This window comes from Amblyomma maculatum, chromosome 6 (genome assembly GCF_055883805.1).
Source record: "Amblyomma maculatum isolate TAMU_Amacu chromosome 6, ASM5588380v1, whole genome shotgun sequence".
Lineage (NCBI taxonomy): Eukaryota > Metazoa > Arthropoda > Arachnida > Ixodida > Ixodidae > Amblyomma > Amblyomma maculatum.
Window position 1 is genome coordinate 15009371 of NC_139349.1, and position 27820 is coordinate 15037190.

Here is a 27820-nt window from a genome sequence, read left to right on the forward strand (position 1 = left end):
CCCCGGCGGGGCAACCGCATGTTCTATAACCTTGGTTACATTTAGAGGTCACGTCTGCTTCCACGCAGCAGAAATGCGCTGTCGGATTAATTATTTCAGCCTTTCTCTGCCTACACAATCGGTAAAAGCTACCAATAGTATGCAAGAGCCTGGATGCTAGATTAATCGAGATTTATTTCTCATTCGCAGGTTTTCTGCCTGCATATCTTAGCGCGTGCTCTTAGCGAAATGTTAAAATTAACGCGGCCTGTTGGTATTGTAAAACAGCTCGTGTTTGTTGTCCTGCGAAACAGCGAAGCGTTACCTTCTGTATACGGATTAAAACAAATCGAATTTTCTCAGGGAACCCACGCAATCCTGGCGTTGCCCCCGGCGGTGCAGATGAAGATTCACTACTGTCCGGAACTGCCCGCCCTTAAGAACCAGCTCATGCAGCGTATGCCAATGGGCTCCGTCTGGAAGTGCTTCGTATTCTACAAGCACGCATTCTGGAGAAGACTGGGTGAGCGAGAACGGCAGCACAAGCAGATGCGAAAGATCGAAGTTAGTCTGGTAATGTTTGTGCTTGAAGGAATGCTCGCTCACCAGGTTGCGCATAGTGTTCGTCTTACGATACTAGCACATTCGGTCGAACCAGCTTATGAAGCCAGCTTAGTCGAGCAGCTTATGAAGAATTTCGAAAATGAAGCACTTTTCAAAAGCTTTTCGCTCCCTTTACATTACCCAATGCAAAACGAAAACGATACAATCCTTTGGGCACCAATCGTACACGGCAAGAATCTAGAAACCGAAATATTATAAGCATATACGGTCCAGAAATCTCTCCATGCGACGAACACAAAACTGCGAGGGCATGCATATAACGGCGCTAAGTAAATATTCCTGTTTGAAAAAAAAAAAAAAATCACGAATGATGAATGCGGATAATGCGTATACGTGAAAGCGTTACTTTTCTACAGCAAGCTAAATTATTTTATCACCATCTATCTAAAAAGTGAAGGATACATTATTTCTCGTTTCCGAAATATTTATCATGTGGGGACAATTTGTTTACGTGATCTCGACCACATGGGATGTTATTTAGCCTTCGGCATCATTTAGGATAAAGGATTCGAGCTCAATGGAATCACCACAGCCTTCAGAGATGTGGACACTCCACCTCCCATAGGCGTGCTCGGGGTTTTTCGAGGCGGCAAAGGGGGGCTGGAAGTGTCCCTTGGGTTCAATCTCCTATCTCATATGAGAGGAGTTGGCCGCCTGGGCACAACCCTTTCAACTCGATCACAACATCTGGTTTCGTCACGTCATACAACCCTCCGAGCAATCACACGTCCGGCGACTTTACTGAGCGACAAAAATTCTAGGGAGCGCTTAAGTCTCCATGCATGCGGTAATGCAAAAGCACATCTTGCGTCCGACGTCCGAAGAGGACTGACTGAAGAGTCAGCACACCCATGCAGTGGCACTCCCTGCGCTGCCATTGGTACGCTCGTCTCTCACCCTCTCCGCCTTGGGATAGTTGTGCCCCCTACGTGGCCATGGTGACGCTAGCATCTTATCCCCTCCACCGAGGCTTAGAGGCGCTTAATTAGTTATCAATGTCTTATTGACAATTAGTAACTGTTTTGTGATTTGTGCCTAATTACTAGCCGGTCTAATTAGTAATTAATAATTATTATCAATTGCTACTGTGTTGTCAATTCGTGCTAGTTAGTAATTGAATAGCGGTTTCTATTACAGAGGGATACTTTCTGGTCACAGAAACTGCACGAAAATGTGCTTAATGACCAGTTAGTGCATAATTACCAATTAGTGCATAATCACTAAATAGTAATTAGTTAGAGGTTAAGTATTACAGGCGGATATTTTTTGGACACGGAAATTAACCACTATTACAGGCGGACACTTTCTGAACTAAGAAACTACACAGACGCGCCACCCATGGACGAAGAAAGGCTTTCGCTTTAATAGAAATGAGCGCTGACGAGCCATTACACCTTTGACCTATCAGTGCCTGGCCATGTCATCTGCAAACTACCCCCTGCCATAGGCATGCGTTCGAAGTTTGAGGCTGAAAGTTTAGAAACAGTCGCGTCGGCACTGTGGACAAAAATCACGAGCACGTGCTTTGATGTTTCGTGCAATTTAATGGGACCACACGATGTCAGAAAGTTGGGGGGAGCAGCCAATTTGCTGCTCATGCGAAGTGGGAACGTGGATTAAGAATCAACCGTGCAGCGCTGACTGAAGCAGTCCGCAGGTAGACTACGGAGGCATGTTCATACGGCTTGGTTAAAGCGGGTTTTTTTTTTTTTTTTTTTTATGCCGGGTGCTCGCCTACGCTATCGCCTCATGAGCTTAAAGGCGGATCTTAATTGTCCCTATAATTTTTTCGACATGTGGGTGTTAATGCCCTCGCGTAAGAACAACATATAGTGGAAGCTTTTTTTGTTCTTTATCTTCAAGAAGCTCGCGACAAGACGTTGAGGTAGTTTAGCTGGTGGATAATCTTCTCTCCTTGTTTTACACCGATACAAAAGCCCGTGGTTCGCTTACTATCGGTAGAAGATAAACCAGCCTGAGAAATTTCTGAAATCCCCAAACTTATTTTGCTACCTGCTCAGAGTATATAGCCTTTCCGGCTTTTGTATTTTTCTTATTTTGCAGGCATTTCTCCGAGCTCCATTGTTGCCCAGGAAATATACATTGCGGCATATACCAGCGGAATATCTTGAGGCAGCGGAACGAAATAAAAAAGGAAAAACAAACAAATGTAGTTCAGATACGCGGTGCAAATGTGCTCCACAAGCACCACCCACCTTCACGTTTTCCGAAAACAATTTTGTTGCGTGTGTAAAAGCTTCGGCTTCCAGAATAAACCTCTATTAGAGTAAAAACGGAAAAATAATTTATCGAAAGAAAATCAGAATGCTTTTGCAGCAAATATCTGATCGTCCGGCAATGTTTTTATGTTTAACCTCCATTGAAATACCGCCACAGCGGCGGGAATTGAATTCCTTGAGCTTGCGATCAACAGCCGATTGTCATAGCCACCGAACCACCATAAAAAGGCATTTTTAGACCTTTTCTGAATCTTGGAGCAAATGCATAGTGCGCAAGGGGGCCAGAGGAACCCAACATTTACGTTTTCACATTCAGCGCGAAAGAGCATTTCACATGAAGCAATCTTTTGCATTGACTTTGTCAGGAATTCTTTCAAAACAGAATTTATACTAACCAAATAAAATGCAGCAGTAAATCTCAAAATTTCGATGAAATTACCCGGTGGCGTTAAATAGTAAAAATTAAAAAAATATCTGTCAATTCGCTTGACTACTGGCTGCGATTTGTAGTGCGCAGAAACAAATAAGCAATTCTCAAGGATGTTTAACGCTATGTGCGTAATAACTACTAGGCCGTATTTTCGTTGACTATACGAAACTAAGCCGACCTTTTCAAACCATCAAACACACCCTTCCTTTACGAGGTGGCCAGATTGGCAACGTGAAGCTCAGGCCTTATGTTCACACGGTTAGGCTTTGAAATTTATACGCAAATATTGGGGTATTTACATTCGTGAGCAAAAATGGTATACGACACGCTGGCGATGACGGAGCTCGGGAAAACTGCAACATATCGCCACCTAGCAACAGCGATACGAATAGTGACAGTGACATATTCATGTCGACAAAATGGGGCACCGCCACGATTGTCACTATCACAGATAGCTGTTGCTATGGTATTGCAGTGTAGTATCCCCGAGCTCTGCCGCATTCCCTCCTTGTTGTACACCACTTTTGGTCACGACTGTACGTACCAAATATTGCGTGCCACTGCTGACTGACAGTTTTTTCATATAAACCAAAAAGCGCGACTCCCTGATTTCTACTCCATTTACCTCATTACACGAGCTCAGTCGACTCCTTTTCCTGGTATCTCCTTGAACATTCATATATTTACAGAAAGCCACAGTGACAGTTACTGCGTTTTCTGATTCAGCCTCTTATAATTTAATATTCGTAGCTTTTACAAAACGAAACTTTCAGTCCGACTGCACCTTTGTAGTTCATTCTCTAAAATTAAAATGAATAAATTTGTTTTTAACTTATCTTTTGAGTAGGCCTGGCGCATCCTGTGGAACTGGAATGCTGCCTTATACGACAGCCACACTACACGTCATATGTGGTGTGTATTAAAATTCTCGTCCCCTAATTTCCATTGCGGGCGCTGCAGGCTAATCCAATTCCAGTATGTGAGTGGCTGCAATTCAGGCTTGATGAGACGCAGTTTTCATGTTTAGAACTACTATTTTTCGAAAAATAGTCTTATTTTTTTAATATTATGTTTCATGAGGCATTCAGCAACACTTTTGTAATTTTAAAACGACAGAAAGATGTCATTGATGTCTGCAAGCTATCGTTGTTATTGATGTCTCCAAGTTGGTGAATCAGTCAGACATCTGTTCACTTCTCGCCCTGTTGACTGAACTAGGTTATTCCGGCGCCATGGTCTTCATGGTCGGTGATGAGAGCATAGTGGTGGACACATTGGACAGTACCAAGCCTGATGGAGAGTACCCTTGCATTGTTGGGTATGCAAATTCTTCGCATTATTACATCCTCAAAAGTTTGCTTTAGTACTACCGTTTTTAATAATGAGCCCAGTACACGGCGAAAACCAAGTGAAATTTTTATTATATAACAGAAGAATTTCATTACACTCGAAGTCATTCAGGAGCCTTATTTCACGGAGCGCATGGGCTCAACAGCGAGCCAAAGCTGATTTTGTTAACATCTGCTAACGGCATATGATTGGAAAACATTTGCAACGTTCACAGAAACAAGTGCGCGAAACGGATAACCCAAATATAAAGACAGTATCACGCCAACTAATTCATTCGACTATAGGGGCCATTAGTCTGTCGTTCAGTGTGCCTATGTCATCATCGCAACTGGGCTATCGTTTGTCAGCGTCCTGTATTCTACAAATAGTCACCAACTATTCCTGCAGCTTCCCACTGTGTTGGACACGTTGCAGAAAAATGGAAGATGTGAATAAAATTCATTTTATATGCAGCAAATTTTTAACATCTTCAAGCATTGAAAAAAAAAAAAAAAAAGCAATGATGGTCGGCATGTGGATGCTGAGGACGTCCTGTGTTTTGAGCTCGGGAAACGTAGCATAAGGAAATAGGAGCCACGGTATTCTGAATATACATTGATAACATTCACCTTCAGACATGTTAATTTACTCTTCATTTCGCAATTCACCTCGGTTGCTCAGCAGTTAGGGTGTTAGACTGCTCAAACCAAAGATGCGGGATCAAAAAGTAGGAGAAAAGCAAGGCGTCTGTGCGCTGTGTGATGTGAGTACACGTTAAAGAGCCCCAGGTGCACGGCTCAAATCTCCGGAGCCCTTCAGCAGGCCGTCTCTCATAGCCTGCATCGCTTTGGCACGTTAAACCTCAAAAATCAAACCAAAACCACATCTTCATTTTGCGTCCCTAAATGCTCTGTTGATTAGAAACTATTTCATTAATTGAACTTGCTTGAGTACAGTAAATGGGAGTACAGTAAATGGACAAGCATTGACGAATTCTCAGCTTTTCCTATTTGAAACTGGAGAGTTCAAAAAGCGCCACAGGTTCGGCCCGCGATAATGCGCCCAGACGTGACGAGCTTGTGACAAAACAGGCACACCACTTCGCACCTCCAGGGTCTCGCAGCTAACTGAAACTGCGAAAGATAGCAGATGCTCGACCTGCATTGTCGCCGTTACTGCGGGCAGCGCGCTTATCAGATTTCATTGCCTTAAGATTGCCAGCGTGTTATCGGTCGCTTTAGCAAGGCAGTATAACCGTCAGGACGGTGAGCCTGCACAAAAACGCTGTGAAATATCGCAAGCGCTCGCCGTCGATTGTGTGAGAGGCAGTAAAGCTATAGTGCCTATCATCGCTTTCGTAAGGAGTACGTCCGGCCTTGACGTAGCCTTAGTACAGTTAGCGGAACTTCCTTAGCCCTGTGCAGTTTCAAAATAAAACTATAAAAAACAAGTCAGCGATGAATATTTCATAACTAACAGTTCGCTGCGAAAAGTTTTAACACGACAGCATTAAAGGCTCCGTTCTGGAGAAAACCCAGTATCGTCCTTGGGAGCGAAACATCAAAGGCCAGGCTCTGACACCTTGAGCTTGTACCTGACACGACCGAGCACTTGATGGTCGTAGGATGGTGGGAAGTCACTCACACCCTGTGACATGAATGATTTGGTAGACGCTGCCAACTCGGGCTTCTTAATAGAGATGGAAAGGCCAGAGTAATCAAATCCTCCAGGACACTTGCCTTCCTAGTCAGGCATGCTACCGCGGTTCAAGAATATTTGCGAGATATCAAAGTCATAAAATAGGGGGTTTATGATTACAAAAGCGGCGAAGCACGCCAAGGAGGGTCACTAATGACAGCCGCCTTTAAGAGAACTCCCTCCCCCCTCCTGTTTAGTATATTGGATTAGCTTCCAAAGCAAACAATATTATTGCTGCAACATGGAGAGCAATACGAATCATCATTATTTAAAAACACCAGAAACTTTACCTTCTCAGTCGGAAACTTACGACCGTTTTCCTCCTGTGTCCGCGAAGTCTAACACACCGAACGAAGAGAGCATCCACTTCTTCATAACTTTTCAACAGTCTAATACTGAGGCCAAGGACGCCGAATCGAAACCCGGCCGCGGCAGCCGCTTTTCGATGGAGGCCAAAAGCAAATTGCCTGTTGGCTGTCAGGTTTCAGTGCTCGTTGAAGAACCCCAGGTAGGCGAAATTTCCTTAGTTCTCCACTACGGCGTCTCTAATAGCCTGAGCCGCTTTGAATTCGTTAAACCGAACGAAACGTTTTAACATGCCGAAAATAATAATAGGTGTATATCTTGTAGGCTTGACAGAAAAGTATTTAAAAAAAGTTGGAAGAGACTTAAGCTTTGCGTTCAAGAGTTGAACGCGATAGCTTTTAAACTCCAATGCATTGAAGACGATGGACGGATGTATAAGGCTTTGAATCGAGCGGCAGCTCGCGCCATCTACTGCGGCAGCGCCGTACGATCGATGGAATTTTCCAGTGAGCGCTGCATCGCAGGTAAGCAAAGCGTAAATGTTATTTGCTACTAGCTTAACTATTCTTTACGTAATTAGTTTCTTTCTAATTACGCACCTGAATATTATCTGACAGTCATATAGGTATGCATACATTAGGTCTATCATATTCGGCGAGAAGCTAGCAGCCAATTAATGAGCAAGAGGAGGAAGGGCTGTTGATAACTTAAATTCGGGAAAGCTAGTCGCCGGGCCCGGTTGGCATGAGCGCGGCTTTTCAAAGAAGCCTATGAGTTGTGTGCGCCGCCAGCGTCATACGTACTGCCTCGCATGGTGCTTATACCGAAAACAGATGAAATACAAAAACTCAGACCAGTGCCATCCCACAGGCACATCGCACTAACAAACATCGCTTACAAAATTTACATGAAGGTGCTTGCAGCAAGACTGCCGACGGTAATACACGATATAGTCGGTGTTGATCAAACATGCGGGAGTAAGGGCCACATCATTCTAGAAAATCTTCACAAGGCTAGGTGCGTGCTTGTGTCTTGTGACGCAACAAGTGCCCTGGTCGCAGTTTTTTGGATTACATTAACGTTGGTTCTATTATTGTAGAGGGGGGGGGGGGGGGAAGAGAGGGGGGAAGAGAGGGTGGGGGCTCTGGCTTACCGTAACTGCCCTACCAGGTTAATAGTGAGCAAATCTCTAGGATCCTCATTAGCGTGAGATATTCGGCTCGCCAGGGTGTCTCCTTAGTACTCATTTGCTTTGTATCTATGTAGAAACTTTGTGTTTAAGCATAACAAGGAAAGATGCAATTCACAACTTTTGTTTATAGGCTGCAGAAGAAAAGCTGCTTCATTGTGCAGATGATGTAGCGGTTTTCTGTATAAATCAAGATAGCATTTGCAGGACAGTGGATGCGGTAAAGCGCTTCAGTGAGATTACTGGAAGTTTGGGGAACTGGGTAAAGTGCAAGGGATTTTGGCCCGGGGAATGGCCATTCCCCCCAGGAGATTCGCTAATGTAATATAGAATACAACCCCTGTAAAGTGCCCAAGTGTCCCTCTGGAATTCTACCGTAACACGGAAAACGGAGGCCCAAGCAACAAAGGAAAAAGCTGATAAATGGAAATGAAAAACAGCGCAAATGTCTATGTTTGCCAAAGCAACACTAACATTTTTTTTTTTTTTTTCATAAGCAAGCTAGGGTATGTGCTGCTATAGCGCTGCACTACACGCGTAAAAACGTACAGAAGCTACATCGCATTTTTGGACATGCTGCAAAGGACTGTTAAAAAAAGGGTTACCGGTCACATCATATGGAATTAGATTTTTGTCTTCAGGTAAAGAAGATGGTTGATTTAGATATGCTCGTGGACCTCCATCGTATATGGCGCTCCTGAATGGCCGGGTATCGCTGTGATATGGATGAGCTTCCTGCACGCATGTCCTTTCGTGAAAGTATTCACAAGTTTATTGAGGTATTGAAATCTTAAACATGTGCCCCAGCTGGTCACCAAAGTTAGAGCCCTAGGTTGGGCTTAGAGAATTTTAGTGTGACAGAGTCATACTCATAGGCAACTTTTATTATTTTTTGTAATGCATTTTGATGCCTGTCAAGGGCTGGTAATAAATAAAAGAAAAAAGGTTCTGTGGCGGAGCAGTTCCGTGTTCGCTCGACGCGCACTGCGAAGAAACTGTGTTCGACTCTGTGGGTTTCCACAAAATTTTGATTGTTTATTTATTTCCTTCTGTTTTTCGCATTACAACCACAATGCCGACGCCGGCTTTTCTGCCACACAAGACCTTTAACTTTATCGCGGTTATAAATGCCGCTTTCCAGGGATTGATTGAAGTTTGCCTAATAGATACTATCCAAGTATCAAAAAGAGCGGGAATCACATCAACAGCTATGACTGTGTGTGTGTGTGTGTGTTTTTTTTTTTGTTTTTTTTTTTTTTTCAAAACAGTACGTTCCGGCATGACAAACGCTGGACAAGCGACGACACTGCCTTTTTCTCGAGCCATTTTAAGCCATTTCAATCACGTGTCCCTTGTACGCACGAAAACTAGGTTTTCGTCTTTGAAAAGGGGAAAAGGATGTCCATGTAATGCAAAATGACATTTAAGCGAATCAATTGCTTCAAATGCCCTGCCTGTACTTCATTTTTTCGCTCCGACCTGTAAAATGAGCACAAGAGGCAACCTGTGTTTCCTTTTTATTCCAAGAGTACTATTATCATTGAAATTTCTTTTAACGTTTTGCTTCCAGGAGAGTATACCTTTGCTCTGCATACTAATTTTCTTTTCCTGACACTTAGGCCGACTACCATTGCTACAGGGAGATATTATGTATGTCGTTTGTGATGGAAGTATTTCGATGATGTTTTCGCTGATGCGTTATTTTTTGTCTATTGTTGTCACAGTACTTGGATGCATGAACGTAAACGCAATAAAATGTGCAGCAACGCTAACAAGATATTTTGTATTGCAGGTTTCTTAACGCGAGCAAAGCCAAGAAACTGGTGAGCCTGGACCCGGAGGAGCGCAAGCAGCGGATCGTGATGGCATACGCGGAAGCACTGCGCACGAAAGAAGCTCTTTACGTACGAAACGTGCCTGGTGAAATCCCCCTCGCTATGAAAGAAAATGTCCACAGGCTATTACTTGAAGCTTCACTATATAGCCGGCTCTGAAGAGATACTTTGCGAAACTAGACAGGTTCCAAACATTATTGAAGCTAGACAGGCTGCAAACATTATTGAAGACATGGTAATTAATGGAGAAAAAAAAAACGAATGTTGCAGTAGATTGTTAACTATATCAGGCCTTTATAATTATTCGGTAGTCCACTGCCGTCATACATTTTGTTAAGATCGCGCTAACGTGAACTCTTTCGGAAAAATTAGATAGTCTAAGTTTAGTTTGCTCCGCAAAATTTAACGTCCCATATCCGCTCAGGCTAATATACTGCAAGTGCTGTGCCCTTGTCTCCAGGGCACTTTCAAAGCGCAAAACAAAGTACCACTGTGTCCTGTGAAGTCTCTAGGTTCCACTGGCATTTTCAGAGGTTATGCGTGAAGAAAGGCTGACTATAATTCGTTTAATTGTTTACAATTTAACTGCGGCAATATGCATCTGGTCTGTCCCGCCCACGCACAGTAAGCTGCTTCTGCAAAATCCGCCAATAGGAACGCTGCTGCCGCCGTCCAGTGGCTGCGTCAGAAGGATAATTCTGAAAAGGTGCATTCTGTGAACATTTTCTGGCCATATGCGGCCAGTGCCTATACTGCTTTTTTTTACCCAGTCAAGACAGTGACCCAACAACTAATACCATAAGAGAACTCAGGTAAGAAAAGCTGGATATTTTCGTCGCTCGAGGGGATGTATTTTGAGCGACCACGAAATGAATGATGCACATAAATTTATTGACAAATAGTGATCTTTATTTGATTCAGTGACTAAATAATCATTCAAGCGACGTATTATTCGTTCAGTTGATTGGATCATTGGTTATACTGGTTGGAGCGGACGTCTGATGAGGAGAATTAAATGGTTTCGCACCCGGCCGAGCAGGCTGGGTTCAGCTGAAGGCGAAATGCAAAGTTCGCCTGTGTGCTGTGTGATTCCAGTGCACATTAAATATCCTCAAGGTGGTTGAAAATATTGCAGAATCCTCCTCTAAAGGTGTGTCTCATTGCTTATGTCACTTCGGGACGTTAAATCTCCTGTAATATTGATTTAATACAATCCCTTTGCGGCTTGTTAGTTAACCAAATTGATTGCTCCATTGAATGATTGATGAATCGATTTGCTTATTTGTTTATTGGCTTGCCCAATTATTGCTTGATTGATTGGCGCATGGATTTATTGAATTTATATCTCGCAGCCGGTGCACTACCTCGAGTACAACTGGTCGAGCGACCAATACGCTGGTGGCTGTTTTTCCTGCGCCCTGCCGCCGGGCGTGCTTACCATATTCCGCAGGCAAGATGAATCGAAATGCCTTACACTAACATTCCGCTTTATTGGAAAATTCTGGAGGTCCAAAGAGCAGCAGAAATTCCTCATATCTTGTGTGCAGCGCCACAGTAGTTGCACAGCATGCTGATAGGCGCTGGCGATTACGCAAACACTTGTGGTTCCATGCTTCCACCTTTACTATTTCGGAAAAAAATTCCGACTTGTGGCATCTAAGCTGCGGAGGCATATTTTAAATATTTTGTTACGTAATCTCCATCAGCCTAACTACGCCCACAGCAGGGCGGAGGCCTCTCCCATATACCTCCAAGAAATCGAAGCTTGTGCTTGATGTGGCTACCTCATCCTCGCAAACTTCATAATCCTCTACACGCAGCTTTACATTCCATATTAGGAACCATTTCTAATTTCGTCTCACATTTGGGTAAGAGAAAAAGAGTATTTTGATGCTGCAGTGTACTCGCTTAGAAGACCCGTCGATTAATCGATACATACGAGGGCTTCCCGTTTGGTGAATTTTTAGGTGTTCAATGCAAATTTTTAAAGCACACAAAGCAAGAAAGAGAAGGCAACGGAGCAAAGCGCACTTTTTCTTGGTATCTCAAGTTTATCTTCTTTTTTTTTTGCCTTTAAATAGTCAGTACATAAAGGCATCGGGTGCAAATTATTTGCTTTCTCGCACCTAGCCGGGAACAAGTAAACATCACGCTACGGCTCACCGCATGTTATGAACTGCGTGCAGTTCACCAACATTAGAGTTCATTCTCGGTCCGCCGAATCAATTATCAGTGACGAACTGGTTCTACTTACTGTCTCAGTTCCTTGCGGTCTATGCAAACAAACAACACAATTACGGCATGACACGTTGAAGGAGGTCTCTCTGAACATTTACAACACTAGCAATAAAGGCACAGGTTCCCAGGAATGACAAGGTAGTTTTCGACTTCAGGATGTGTCCGCGATGAACACGAAAACGCGGAAGTAAATATCTAATATTGGTTATTATGGGAAGAAAATATTTATTCTCAACTTTGGAAAGTTGAGAATGCCGTAAAAGTAAATGTACATCCAATGACTTCTTGAAAGTGAATACAGAGAACAACCGTTCAAACTTGTCCTTTTTCGCCCATGGGGCTTACACGCCACGTATTATGGCCCGCTGGCGTCAGTATACAGAGGAAATGATTACGTGCCCCCACTGTACGACTCTAACGTGCGGCGGCATATCTCATCTGCTCTGGGATTGCCCTGCTTTTTCTACTGGACGCTCTGAGATCGAACCCTACCGCCTGGACTACCGTTCCCTTCTAGAAACTGATGCTAACACAAAAATGATATTTGTCAAGTATGGCTCCCTTAGTGGCCTGGTCAGAGCAATATGATTTGAGTGACGGCCTTAGCAAACAATGAAGATTCTGCCTACTCCCCTTTACCCCCATCCATGGCCATGAGCCTTCCTATTCAATAAAGGGCGTTCAATCAATCAGTAAGTTTCTTCTACAAAATATCTCCTTCTTCGCTCTTAATAATAGCAGCCTTCGCGATATTCCCTTCTTTCCTATTTTAAGAAACCATTATCACCTTCTTTAATGATTTTCATGTGCCTGCGCGCCTTCAGCAAGTAAAATACACTTTAGGATTACCATCTCTTAGAAAAGTTAAGCGAACAGCTGCACGCCAATATGTATCTTTGCATAACTATTATTTTTCATCCGTCTTCAAGCGCTTAACTAATATTCGTTCCCCTCAGAATCAAATCTAAATTATGCGCCACAAAAATCCCGGCATAGCTTTTAAAGCATAAAAATTTGGATGGGGCGTAAGCTTCCCCTTAAGGGCAAAGAGCACACAATAGCCTTTTTAACATCGCTTTTTCATTTCAAGCTATTACTTTATTTAATTATTCAAATCCTTCAACTTATGGCTACTGTAATATCCGTACACATCCTATGCACACGTCAGGAAGTCGTACCAACACAATGAGTGCTATAAGTGCCCCTCTAAGACGTCTAGTACCGAACGACCATTCGTGGCCAGCGAATGTGGAAGGGTATCGCCCGTCTTCCCTCTGTAATGCTATCAAACGTTTTGCTAAGGTTCTTTGTGCCCGTATTCAGGTAGCAGCCGCAAACATAACAGAATTTTGCAATGTACGCTGTATTAGAGGCCGCAGTACCCAAACGCAGATCCATATTGCACGCTCGGTATTGGCTGACCAAGTAGGTCTAATTCAGATCGATCTTGAGAAAACGTTTGATAAGAATTTTTTTCGCGATATTGGAGCATGCAAATATTGACGATTATTTGCTCAAGGGCACACCGTAAGGAGTCATATAACTAGGAGGTAACCAAACATATTCTACTAAAATAAGCTGCCCGCCAAGATTTTTCATTCTCGCCTTTGTTATTTATCCTGTATCCTGAGACAATTGTCTGAAAATTAATTATAATGCAGTTATTCTGGCTTTATTTAGCTTAATGTGGAATCAAGATATTAGCCTATGCTGATTATGGCGGCTCTTTAGTTGTCATAAAGAGAGTATTCGAGGCATTACATTTGACGGAACAGTTCTGCGAGGTATCAGGGTGGTCTTAATTTAGACAAATCCAAAAGATTTTGGTTGAGTCAGTAGGATACGAGTTCAAATCGTTTTAGTGGCATAAATAGGGACTGTGGCCCCATCACTACATAGGGGCTCCTCTGTACCAAGATTGGGACAGTGCAGCATATTGGGATTCAGAAGTTATGAGGCAACAAACGAAGGCTTGTATAGGTCGGGTACACTCGGTGCTTGCTTGGACACACGTCTGGAAAATCATCTTGTTTGCAAAGCTTGCGCACGTCCTGCAGGTTCATGCATTGTGCGAGAAAAAAGGTGCAGGCAATACACATAATAGTCACTACCTTGGCGTGGTTCTCTCACTGGGAGTATTTACGCCATGGCAACCTGTTTCTTCCTGTAAAGTCTGGTGAATTAGGCCTTTGTTCATGCATCTACTTCTTTCGATTTTCTACATTTTGAAATGCCCGTTTTAGTAGCTGTTCTCATTAGGCGCCTGACGGCTCATTTGCCTCATCTATACACACCGACTGGACAAGCTCTTGAGGGGACTGTATGGGGATTCCTTAGGGATGTTGCGGATGCACTCAATTTCCTCAGTGAGCGCTTTCCTTTAGATTACCTGTATATCTCCTCCAGAAGTCAGATGGCCCAAGTCCTTACTTAGTCTTTATTTTCTATATAGTTGTACCGCAGCCTTATCAGGGGTTTCTTGTAAATAGAGCTTTAAAACACGTTAAGCGCATATGTATGCAATCTGCTGAAAAAACTTTCTTCTTTAAATTGCGCACATGAACGTCCCTGTCAAACATGGCCGGTGCACTGGGGCGGGAGATATGTGTGGCATCGCGGTGCAGTACGGTGGTAATACTCCAGGGGCCCTCGATCACTCTTTCATTCTGTTCCGTTATGTATCCTTGTATTCTTACAGCGAAAAACTAGGGGAAAATTGAAATAACACGTATAGTATTCGGAGTTTACCTGTTGAGGAAAGCTGGGAGCTGGTTTGGGATTCTTCGTGCTGATAAGACTATTCAGATTGTGGAATAGCCGTATGATGGACCGCCATGCCGAATATTTACGATCATCTAAGTCTGCGTTTCGAGAGCAGGGCGCTTGGAAGGGCAGCGTCGTGGTGCTTTTGTGTGCCTTCCAGAATTTTGACATTTGTGATGGTGTGGAGTTGCCAGGGTACGGCTGGCTCGCTTTATGCAGCCGGGTGATTTTAGACACATGACCTGTGCGGGTTTCTCCTTTCCGGAAGTTTTCCACTGCAATAAAGAAAATAAATGACCCTTCGCAGCCTATGCGTTATGTGCTCGCCTGGCACGTAGAAGGTCCGTGTGCGAACCTTAATGGCAAGGATGTTTTTTTTTTTTTTTTTCGGACACGTTTCTGGGTTACTGTTTTCAGTTTTCGGATACGACGACTTCTTTTCGGCTGGACACTCCCAAACGCTATCGCATAAAATGCATTCAGTTAATGCGAGAAAATCACGTGCATATCTTCGGAGGTGGCTGCTCCCAGCCCTACGGGGCTGGGACTGATAGGTCACCGCCAGTTGCGGCGGGCGCTAGCCTGCCACCGGATTTCTATCTGTTGTAGGCCGTCATTGCACCCGCCACCGCTTCGGTGGTGGACGATGGCTGTTGCGACGCGCGTCTTTCTCTCCGTCTTCTTTTTCTTTCTTCTCTATTTTCTCTTCTGTCCGCACGAGGAAATGGAGGTGGCTCAGCTACAGAGCCAGTAGCAGGCCCGTGCATTTTTTTTTCCTTCTTCCTCGCAACAATGACAAAAACCGCCGCAAGCCCTAAGTCGATCATGAACTTGTATACGATTAACTCTCGAACATTTGTATTAATACCGTTTCTTGGGCTAGTTGGTTCATATTTGTACTGTGAAAAACTGCGCCGAAATAAACACACCCCAAGAAAGAAGACGGGACAAAGGCGCTATTTGTGTACCACTGTGTACCACTGAAATCATTTGTGTACCACTGAAACCAGCCTAAAGAACTTAAGCCTCGAGCTACACTCGAATCATGGCCGGTAAAAGCACAGCGGACTAATTTTCCGATGTTCTGGACCTTTAAGCCGCTGTCTTTATCACTAGTTTCTCACGGTCATTCTTGTTCGCTTCTGATTAAAATGCGTGCAACCTCGGTGGCGGATCAGCCAAGGGTCTCGTGTTGGATGTTGTTAACCGTTATCTTTTTCTTACATCTCTGATGTAGGGACTACAGCAACGCCTGCACTTCAAAGCCAGTAATGCAAATGTGCCAGCTTAGTCAAGATGCAAAATCTTCTCCTGTGTCGCCAATGGCAACTTGATGGAGGTTAGGAGGAGGCTTAACGCGTCGATAAGGTAGATAAAGATGAGGTGATTACTACAGCTCTTCAAATTAGAGGAGAACAACAACAATAACGACTGAGCAGCAAGGAATTCTGGGTAGGCTGCCCAACAGAAAAAGAAGAAACGGACACGCAGCTGAGCATTAAGCATCGCGACCGGTTAAAAAAGCTGTCAATATAAAAAAGCGGCTAAAATAGAAGGCTATTCATTTCGTCAAATTGGCTGCAAACACTTTGAGCTGCCCAGGCAAGAAAAAAAAAAAGACGACAGAACCCCACCAAAAATACGACAGGATATATTTGTAGTTGTGTCGTAGCGACAGACTTTTGTGGATGTGTTGTACTTTTCTGTACTTTTGCTTGAATACATTTTCGCAGTCTGTTGTTTTGTAGCACTTTTCTGTGACAACTACATATTATTTATTTATTTATTTATTTATTTATTTATTTATTTATTTATTTATTTATTTATTTATTTATTTATTTATTTATTTATTTATTTATTTATTTATTTATTTATTTATTTATTTATTTATTTATTTATTTATTTATTTATTTGCGGCATTCTTTCAGATATAGTTGGTCTTGGATGGCAGGGCAACTGTTATGTTAGTCCAGAAATATATGTCGTCTATAAAGGCTCACTGGCAAAACTTACACAAAAATTCAGATGAGACGAAAGAAAAGTTTCTGTACTAGAACAGAAGGATAAGGTAGGGGCATGTTGAGTAGCCGTAGGCACTGAGCTACGTACATGCGCGGCTGTCACGATTATTACTTGAAAGAGCTTTGTTAGGACGAAACGAGGATGAATGAAAAAAGACACAGCAAAACGAAGTTGCACACGTGTGTCTATTTTGGGTTGCATTCAGTTCGTCTGAATAAAACGCTTTAAAGTAATGCACGATAACGATACAAACTACTCTCTTCTCTCGCATTTATGACACCATCTACGAGCTGCCTAATAATAAGGTTCGCCCGCCCTCCAATGCATTTTATACTTGCTCCTTGTTTGTCCGACGAGAGCACGGTGAGAGATCACACATACTTGTTTTTTCGCCTGAATGCTTCAGTTGTTTTATCTCTAATGCGTTGTTTGCATAGCCCCTTGCCCTAATATAGTGCAGCAGGAGTGCTGCTCATGTGCATCTAAACGTTGTCATTCTTCTCTGGCACAAAACCACAAGGTATTGTCTCAGTTACTTCATCTGCTACACCATATTGGCTGACGCTTGGGCGAGTTGAGCTGAAGGTTGAAAGGTTCAAACAAAAACACGTATGGTGCGAAGTTTGTAGAAGGAACATAAAGAGACACCAGCGCTACTACTCGTTGTTCCCTTCCCTATATTTGCCCTAACAATATTCGTTTTCGTGCACTAGCAACGAGACAAATTTCAGTGACCACTATGTGAAAGAAGGTAACCGACAGGCCGTACTCGAACGCAGTGCCGTGAGGCAACCTGTGGGCCGTCTTTACTTCGCGGGTACGGAGACGGCCAGCGTGTGGTCCGGCTACATGTGCGGAGCAGTCGAGGCCGGCGAGCGGGCAGCGCGGGAGGTGCTCGTTGCCATGGGAAAGCTCTCCAAGGACCGCGTCTGGCGGCGTGAGCCGCCTTACGGCGTTAGTGCTTTTCTTTATTTTTCTTAAAACTAAAACAATGATGAACTCATGCAGTCATGTACAACACTAATTTCGTCACAAAACAGCGACGCATAAATGCGCACACACTACAGTGGTTTATATGTCAGACTTCACTGGGATGGGCCACGTCACTCGCGAACAGTTCGCTGAACATATTAGGCCCCAGTGTTTTAGGAGATTTAGCAAGTTGACATCACCCCCTCAGAAGGTCCATAGAACACCTTGCTAGCATTTTTAAGCTATCCTCATGGGCATTCTTACTTCGTTTAAAATTCCGAAGCTGAGCTGACGCGACTGTGTAAGCCCCATTTAAAAACATTTGTGCAAACTGACGCCTAATTTTAGATGCCACTTGAAGTTGCTACGCACATCCTTCCGAAATTAGGGTCTCTTGTAGAGCCTTGAAGGGAAACAAGTGCCCGTTTAACTATATCGCACACGTGGAAATCAGTTCAGGCGTTCAGTCGTGTCCGACTCTTCGTGACCCTATGGACCATGTCACGCCACGCTTTCCGGTCTCTCACTATCTTCTTAACATCACATAGCTTCATCTGCAATGCCTCGAGAATGCCATCTAACCATCGCGTTCGCTGCCTACCCCTTAGTCTGCCAACCAAGATCCGTATAACCCGTGCTATGGTCTTTCCAGTTGTGATGTATGGATGCGAGAGTTGGACTGTGAAAAAGGCTGACCGCCGAAGAATTGACGCGTTTGAATTGTGGTGCTGGCGAAGACTCTTAAGAGTTCCTTGGACTGCCAGAAGATCAAATCAGTCGATATTGTCGACTATAAACCCTGACTGCTCATTGAAGGGTCAAATTCTAAAGTTAAAGCTCAGCTACTTTGGTCATCTGATGAGAAGAGAGGAGTCGCTGGAGAAAGATTTGATGTTGGGAAAGGTTGAGGGTCGCCGGAGAAGGGGTAGGCAGCGTGGAAATGCGTACGTGCAAATGTGATGTCACGTAATTGTGATGTCACACACTTGTGCGGTCATCTAATTTATTCAAGGGGCAACACAACATTCAAAGAGAATCCTTATAGTGCGTCATTCAATCATCTTCAAAAGCGTCTTGGATACAAGCTGAAGAATAGACGGTTATCTTTCCGACTTATTTGTGCTTGTACTTGTGCCCACTACCAATCTCTTTTACACCCCATGCAATCCAGAGAGAAGGTTCTAGAAGTGGTGGCTGAGTATTGACGGCTTTAGCTAAATGTTACGGCGAAATTTTTATTCTATACGGTAAAGGAAATATTTGACGGAGGGTACAGCTGATAAAGTTCTGCTGATAGCACCTGCCAGATTCATTCTTGAACATACGCGAGTTCGATGTTACAAGAAATCCAAGCAGCTTTCCTATGTGACTGCCACAATTTTCTTGAAAGAACTCGTTCGTGATAGACATCGTTTTTTTTTTTTCTGCAAATTGTGTTCATTCTGCGCTGCATACCTAGACGTATGGCGGCATTTTACCTTGATAATAGTGAACTCCCGGTTGCGCACAAAATTTGACGTCGGTGTTGTGAGCGAAAAATTATAAGTATGAATTATGGCAGGTGGTAGTTGGCAAGTGACACGTCTGGACACTGATCGATGGGTTGTGTAGCGATAAGAGACATATCAGAGTTGGAAGGTGTGCATACTATGGTACCTCATGCTACGTGACAACGTAGCATGAGGTACTTATGGTACCTCAGGAGTGCAACTTTACTGTAGTTTATAAGTCTGGCCAGTTGCATCGAGATGCCGATTGTCTGTCCCGTCATCATGTCGACCCACCAAGCTAACCTGAGTGGGACAATGACGCTTGCGTGCTCTCTATTTCTGACTTTTCCAACATTCGCAGTGTAAAGGAAGGATAAAAATCTCGCGAGTTTTGGAGAAGACGACGTTCGAGCAGTGTCGAGCAGTATGTATGTATGTATGTATGTATGTATGTATGTATGTATGTATGTATGTATGTATGTATGTATGTATGTATGTATGTATGTATGTATGTATGTATGTGTGTGTATGTATGTGTGTGTGTGTATGTATGTATGTATGTATGTATGTATGTATGTATGTATGTATGTATGTATGTATGTATGTATGTATGTATGTATGTATGTATGTATGTATGTATGTATGTATGTATGTATGTATGTATGTATGTATGTATGTATGTATGTATGTATGTATGTATGTATGTATGTATGTATGTATGTATGTATGTATGTATGTATGTATGTATGTATGTATGTATGTATGTATGTATGTATGTATGTATGTATGTATGTATGTATGTATGTATGTATGTATGTATGTATGTATGTATTGTCGCACATATAATTTAAGCAACGGGACAATATCCAAGAAGTTAAACCGGTGTTGGCGGTTTCAAGAGGTGGATAAGTTTTCGATATATTCTAAATGACAGAAAAATAACTGGAAAATATTCAAACCGATTAAGATTTTATTTCGTGAGGCAAAATTACAACGACGTTTCTATTCACATGAATAAAAGCTAACCACCCAAGTTATTTCAAATTCCAACCGATAGTGGAGAAAAAGAAAATATAAACAATGTGTATGTGGCCAATGTGTAATGGGTGATTATGTCGAGTTGCAGACACACTAAGACACAAAAAAGAGAAGTGTGCTTGAATGGCGGCTGTCCTTTCAGCGATCCTTTAAAGCCTAATAAAGTGTCTATGTACCGAAGTCTGGAACTAATAAATTCCAATATGTTATGAGTATGAAACTTATAATGAGATCTAGCATAAATTCCCTCTATCATTTTTTCTGATCTGTGCATATGCAACAGAAGAATCATTAATGTATTTCTCTGTTCACAGTAGCGAGTAAGGACATAAAATCCCTTAAGCATAGTTGCATCTCCTACGTCATCATATAGATGCCGCTGAAGAGTACCAGGCTCTACTTCTCGACAGCAGCGAGTAATCGACACTATGTCAACGTAGAGCAGGTAGCCCTCAGGAGCACTGTAACTAAAGGTTGATAGCATTGCGTATAAAACGTGTTTCTGTGCTCTCTTTGACACGGTTTTCCACCGCATTGTATTCGGCTTCATATATTTATTTATTTATTTATTTATTTATGTATTTATTTATTTATTTGTCTTTACCCTCAGGGCCGTACAGGCATTTCAGAGGGGAGTGGGCAAAAAGAAATACAGGAAAAAAAGAGACACTGCAAAAATCGGGTACATAAATAATACATCCTATATATACAATATTAGCTATGAAATCGGCAATAATTGTATTAGTAGACACAAAACTAGTAGTACTTATACAATGCAAGTTAAAGCTTTGCGAAAGTTATTTGTATCAGTAATAGATATAATTTCATTAGGAAGATCATTCCATTCTTTGGAAGTACGGGGAACAAATGAGCGTAAGAAAGAATCTGTTTTGCATAAAGGAATGGCTACTTTGCAGGATGATCAATGCGATGCGATATGTAATAGGGTGTCTGAAAAAAATTGCTGTGTAAGACGGAATGATAATATAACTTGTGGAATAGGGTTAGCCGGCAAACTTTTCGTCGTGAAGCCAATGATGGAAGACGCAAAATAGTTTTCATTTCTGTGACACTTGCTCCTCGGTTATAGTTAGAAAGAATGAAACGAGCAGAGTTCTTCTGAACGCGTTCAAGTGCAGTAATTAAGTAATCATGGCTAGGATCCCAGACCGCTGCTGAGTATACTAATTTTGGAAGTATTAAAGTTTTATACAGGAGTGATTTCAAAGTAGACGGGGCGCGGGAAAAATTACGTCTCAGATAACCTAGCGTTTTGTTAGCGTTGTTGATGATGTAATCTATATGAAGCCGCCAAGTTAGGTCGGATGAAATGTGGATGCCTAGGTATTTATAAGAATGGACGCTATCAAGTTCAATGTCATTCAGAGAGTATAGAGGGGACGAATTAGCAGCACGGGTGACACGCATTACCTTGCATTTGTTAGAGTTTAGTTCCATCAGCCATTGATTACACCAATTGATTATAGCCGGGAGGTCGCGCTGTAGAATGTTAATATCATTATCGTCTTTTATTTCACGAAAAATAACGCAGTCATCAGCGAATAAATGTATGTTAGAAGACACATAGGATGGAAGATCGTTTATATAAATTAGGAACAATAACGGTCCGAGTACGGAACCCTGTGGAACACCTGAGAGAACATTAGCAAAGGATGAGTTGTAGCCGTTAGCGCAGACATATTGTGAGCGATTGGTGAGAAAGCATTCGATCCATTTGAACAAATTGGTATCAATATTTAGGGGAAGTAATTTTTGAAGAAGCAACTGATGACAAACCTTGTCAAATGCTTTCGAGAAGTCTAAAAAGATGCAATCAACGACTGATGACTTATCCAGTATATGATGTGAGTAAAGAAATTAGTTGAGTCTCACATGAATAAGTTTTGCGGAAACCATGTTGTGCAGACGAGAAAAATGAATTACTCTCAAGAAAGTTGACGAGTGTGGCGAATATGATATGTTCAAGTAATTTGCAACATGTACTAGTAATGAATATGGGGCGATAATTAGCAGGAGAGGACTTGCTCCCTGATTTGTGAAGTGGAACGATCTTTCCAATTTTCCATTGTTCAGGAAGTGTGCTTGTGTCCAGTGACTGTTGAAAAATATAAGTTAAAATAACTGAGCTATAGGCACAAGTGCTTTTTAAAAATTTGCATTAATGAAATCATATCCTGGACTAGAATGGTCTTTTAGAGTATTAATTAGGCGAGCAACACCAGCTGTGTCAACAGTCACTGGTGGCATCACCAGGTAATCATGATAACATATAGTAGGAAGACTAGTACAGATTTTGGATGAAAAATTATTAACAAAAGCCTCATTTAACACTTCAGCACAGATATCATTATTAACCGATTCACCACATGAGTTTAACAAAGCGATAGGATTGCTGGATGTGGGATTGATTACTCGCCAGAATTTTCTGGGATTTGTTTGTAGCATGTCCGGTAGGGTGTTAGATAAAAAGTGGTCCTTGGCACTTTTTAGTGCCATTATGTATAATTTGGAGGCAGCTTTGTAGGCAGCCCAGCGCGAGTCAGTTGGTGAACGTTTTGCGATGCGATAAAGCCGTTTTTTCTTGTTTGATAATTTTTTGATATGGGCGTTGTACCATGGCGCATGCGAGTTAGAGACGATGTTGCGGACTGGAATATATTTGTTTGTTAGACGGGCAACTTCCCCTGCAAAGATATCCCAGTTTGACTGAATGGAACGGTCACGAAAGTTTGAAAGAAAAGATTCCATGAAAGTGCATAGTTCATCATTTATTGCCACGAAATTTGCTTTCTTGTAGTCGCGTATAATCTTTTTTTGCCTTTGTATGTTTGTATATATACTATGCAAAATGTTCTGAAATGATTTATTTTTCTGTTGTAGCTAAGAGAACTCGCTTTATTATCTCTTGTATTGTCACAGCTCATACCTGACGATGGGCCAGAGAAAACGTTCCTCGAGAAGTATCTGCCCTCTGTACCGACACTCGTGGCCATCCTCGCCTTCATCGTAGTTTGTGGATTTGTCATTGCTGGCTTCTTCATTGTTCAGCAGTACGAGCTAACCATGAGACGATGGTAAAAAATTAAAGACAGGCGCATTCACGATGGACTCAATGGACGCCGGTAACAAAACGAATAAAATGATGTCTTTGAATGGTCAGTAGTTGTTTTGTACACAGTGACAGCTGATTACGGTCCATCGCAGTTGATCGTGCTCTTTCACTCTTTTCTATACTCAAAGCACAGCTTACATAAATGGCTGCATTGGGGTTTTCTTTCATTGAAGTGGTTTCAAATTTGGCGAATAATAACAATGTTCACATCGCGAACTGTTTGTCTAATCTTATTTATCTCGCATACTTGCGCAATTGAATTACAGTCGTGTTGAATGAATTTCAGTAAGCACTATTTCTGTGCCACGGGCAAGCAAATACCTCTTATGAAAAAAATACGAACTTAATAAAACGGAGACCCAATTTTATCAAACAAGCAGCAAATAGAAATATAATATAGCGCTGCATAGATGTGGAATGCCGTTAACGTTAAGCACGTAAACGTCGTCGTCTGTGCTGTCCGACCATTGAAAATGATGTGTACTGCGGCACTAATTGCTGGAGGCAGCGCAATAACGAGCTAATTTCCATAGGTGAGCTGACGATTCCTTAGAAGCTATTGTTAGCAGCGCTTTTTCTAATGCGAAAGCATTGCCAGCTCTAGTGATAAAAATAAAAAAACGTCGGCGTTTGTTGAAGCCTCCCATGGTGCCAAAACCTCGCCGTCGTCGCCAGCAGTACAAAGGCAGAAAGTACACATTGAAAGGGAGAGGTGCGGTCAAAGGAAGCATGCGTGCGAGAGGAGTAGCGGCTAGAGCGCATTGGTGGCGTCCGGAACTGGCTGCAAAGACACCTTCTACGTGGGTGCCTCGCATTCACGCGTCATTACACACATTTAAATCAGACCGTCCACATCGGCTGTTTTTACTGGTTGGCGTCCCCGCAAGCTCGCGTGTTAAGGAGCGCGGAAGAAAGGATGAGGCGCGCCGTACAAAAAAAGCTTCGCTTGGGGCTAGGAAAAAGCCTGCGTTTTATCATCCAGGCACCGTGCATCTCGTGCCAGTCGTACCCGACGATATAGCAACGAAGGACTTTAACTACAAGAGGCCAAAGCGATGCGACGAAAGCGCCAGCAAGTCGGAGAGATGCTGCAACGAGAGGCTGAGATTAAACGCCGCAAACGAAGTATGAAGAACGCAAGGGTACAAGAGACGGGAAAAACAAGCATTTAGGAAAGCACGAACAAAGACTACCTATAAGGCTGCCTCACACGATTTCATTAAGGCGTTCATTCAAAACCCCTTCGGCAGTACAGTGTATGCGAGGACACATTCGAAGAGAAAACCCGGATGTGGCGCTGTAATGCTTCCACAATGTGGGACCTAAGCACTTTTAAATGTCTCTACCGACTTTTTGATTTATACTTTATGTCCTTAGCTTTTCAGATTGCAGTCGCACTCTAACTAAACAGGGCGGCGAAATAATTTCTGCTTTGACTCGATTGTTTCATTGTGTTCAGTGGGAATTGTGGCCGTACAGTCACATACCTGCAGGAGCACTTTACAACGAGAGCGAGAGGGCAGTGGTCGACACAGCAACATGCCCGACAGTTTGAAAGAAACAGCGCATCCTTAATATGTGGGCAGTGAAAGACAGGACTACTCTGCTCACTGTCCATGTTTAAGCGTGCGCTGTTTTTGCCAAATGTGAATTACCAACTAGCCCGCATGCCCGACAACCAGCTCAAAACAAGATATTACTGTCCTGGCCCCCTCCACTTAGGCATTACCTACGGTAAAAAAGTATTAGAATTTGTGTGAACGCATAAAAATAGCATTTCGAAGTATACCGCTGTAAGTGTGAGTACCTTATTGCGTAGACTAAAATGAGTGCCTAGCGCCGCCACACACGATTTGATAGCGGTGAGTACTGACGTCGCTACCCTTGGCTTTGGCTTAAGGCGAAAGCCTTACTTCCCCCCTTATGCGAAAATCCATCTGTCGTCAGGGTTATTTTTGTAAACACTCTGCCACTGAATAGGCGTGTGCGGCGATGCGCCACATTACACCCCTGTTTGAGGGTTCCTCCCTCTGTTCGCCTTTAGCGTTTCGTTTTTTATCACTGCCGCCTCCTCGCAACACCATAATGTACCCGGCGTTGCTAAAACACTTTGGCACTGGCTTCACCGGGGTGTGCCCGCACTGTGGCAAAAGCTCCTCGGATCTCTTTCACGCGGTGAGGGCGTGTCCCTCCAATCCCGCTCTTACAAATCCAACCCAAACCCCACCCTTGAGGGAGGGCTGGGGGGCGACCCTATTCGCGTGCTCCGACCTGAGAGCCTAAAAAGCGATGGTCAAACGAGAAATCGCGGCAGCGGAAGCCACTGGGGTCCCGCACTTGGGACTCCACCTAGTGTCTGTGAGGGTAAGGGCATCACGCCTGGCCTCAGCGCAACCTCCATGTAACTCGGTCTTGTCAGAACGTTCTTAATAAACCTTTTTACCACGAACACCGAAGGGACCTCCATGTGGTACCACGTTTCTCCTCTTTGGTATCACAATTGTTCCTCAACCGTTCATTATGCGACATTTCTGGATGGCGTCATTTATTTCTCTTTCCACGTACATGCATCTGCTTGTCTCGTCTGCGACAAGGATTCGAAGAAACGACATACGCACCCTCTAACTGTATGCCTTAATCCCCTACCTGCCTAGAGCAGCGGGCGTCGACAGAGGAGAAAGAGTAGACAGGGCACCGCTATAGAGAAGTGACAGAGGGATACGCGCCAAAGAAGAAAGCGTGCGAAACGGGCGTCGCCGCAGCGCTTCCGCAAGCGAACTTTCGCATTCATGCACGTAGGCGATCCTTAGCGTCTCCCGGCTGGCGTCACGACTTTTTTTTTTTTCTTGTTTGGTCAAATTGAACGTGAAGTATTTCAGGCTCTCGGATGGTTTGCTGCTTAAATAGGACGTCTTTATATTTTAACTATTGCGTTGCTGTTGTTTCGAAATAATTATGTTCAAATGCAATATTGCTAGGTTGACAAGCGGCACAAAGATTAAAATGTATGGCGCTATGCTCTAATAACTAAATTTACAGGTGGACAACATCGAATACTGTAAAAACGCGAGGTTCAACTTTATGACTGCTGCTGTGGGGCATCATAGCATGTGATTGCACATTGAGTCGCGGAAGGATACAACGGTGTGATCAGTTTGGCTGTGCACATACGCGTCACTTTTTTGACACCGAACGAGCTACCACGTTTTGCTAAGTGGTACCCTCGGAGCGCTGCTCATTTAGTTACGGTTCTGGACATTCTATCAATGCCCCTCACTGCGCCTCATGTTGCTGAGGAAGGAAGCCATAGGAGGAGTAGTGAGAGGAGTAGCGTTTTGTTTTTAATGGAAAGAAACGGAGCGCTTGCTCCCAGAGGAGAAATCCTAAAAGCACATGTACCTACTGTCCTCCGCCTCGCCCCTAGCCCGGGGACCAGTCATCGCAGGTTGATAGTGTCCGCGGCTCGCCGAGTGTTCTTCCAGGAAGAGCAGGATGAGCAGAGGAGAGGATTGATGACCCACGGACGTAGGCAGGCCGAAAGGTAATCCTAAAGGTCGGTCGTTGAGGACTCGTAGGTGGCGCAGTGAGTGGGGTATGTGGTAGGGTATACGGACGGCTCTCTATCATGAGCGATACTTACCAGTCTGTCTTGGCCTACCTGTATCGTAGCAGTAATGTGACTAAAGACGCATTCTGTCGCGATAGTAAGCGGTTACCGAGTGTATACTAGTATGCTGACATCGCCGTTAACACGAGGTTTGAGGAAGGATTCTTTCGGCGCTTGGAAAAAGATTTCTCTAGCGTATTCATGAACGCGTTCATTACCGGGAAAAACATAAGATTGCAAAGAAGGAGCGAGACATATGAGAACTAAAATATGGCTACCGCTCTGCAATGCGAGAGGAAGAAAAACAGACAGATATACCGGGACAATATAAATAATGATGAAATAATGGCTATAGCGTTATGTGGGCTTATAGAGTTTAACAGCCCCAAGCGACTCACGCTAAAAACACCGTAGTGGAGAGCTCCGGAAAATCGGTCAACCGGGTGTTCTTAAAGTGTATTACCATCGCACGTGACACGGTGCTTTGGCTTCCCCTGCTTCGAAAGGAGGCTGCAGCGGCCGGGATGGAGCCGGCTTCCTTTAGAGACATAATGATGACACCTGAGAAGGAAGAAAGAATGGGAGGGGCGCCCTATTGCAAACCGTGCGTACGTATCAACGCCTATATAATCCGGTCAGCCGGTGTCATCGCTTGCCTCTGGAAAGCGGGAACACCGAAGAGACAGAGCGCCAGGTAATGACCGCTTTCTGCCACTGTGCTACCGTGCCAGCTATCACCCGCTTTATGGGGGCAAACTGTCGCCCGTAAAGTTGCGCTATTTGTCACTTGGGTGGAGGCACTCGCTATCTTAGTGAACGGGTGATGTCCTCGCAGTTGAAGAGGAGTGAAGATGCCCTGCGGAGCTCGGAAAGCTTCCTACTTCAGTTCACTGCTCTTAACTGCCTGTTTGCGCGCTGTAATACCGC

The 27820-nt window shown here is 43.5% G+C and overlaps 1 protein-coding gene across 1 annotated transcript in view; it reads left to right on the forward strand.

Moving 5' to 3' along the window:
• Positions 1-23300, forward strand: part of LOC146185140 (amine oxidase [flavin-containing] B-like) — a 46179-nt gene extending 22879 nt beyond the window's left edge. The window contains exons 7-12 of the mRNA XM_084607758.1: positions 343-502; positions 4492-4591; positions 9588-9699; positions 10983-11080; positions 17433-17607; positions 23094-23300. Coding sequence (XP_084463884.1) covers positions 343-502; positions 4492-4591; positions 9588-9699; positions 10983-11080; positions 17433-17607; positions 23094-23252 — 804 coding nt within the window. The 3' untranslated portion in view covers positions 23253-23300. The remainder of the gene's footprint in view (positions 1-342; positions 503-4491; positions 4592-9587; positions 9700-10982; positions 11081-17432; positions 17608-23093) is intronic.
• Positions 23301-27820: the final 4520 nt, after the last annotated feature.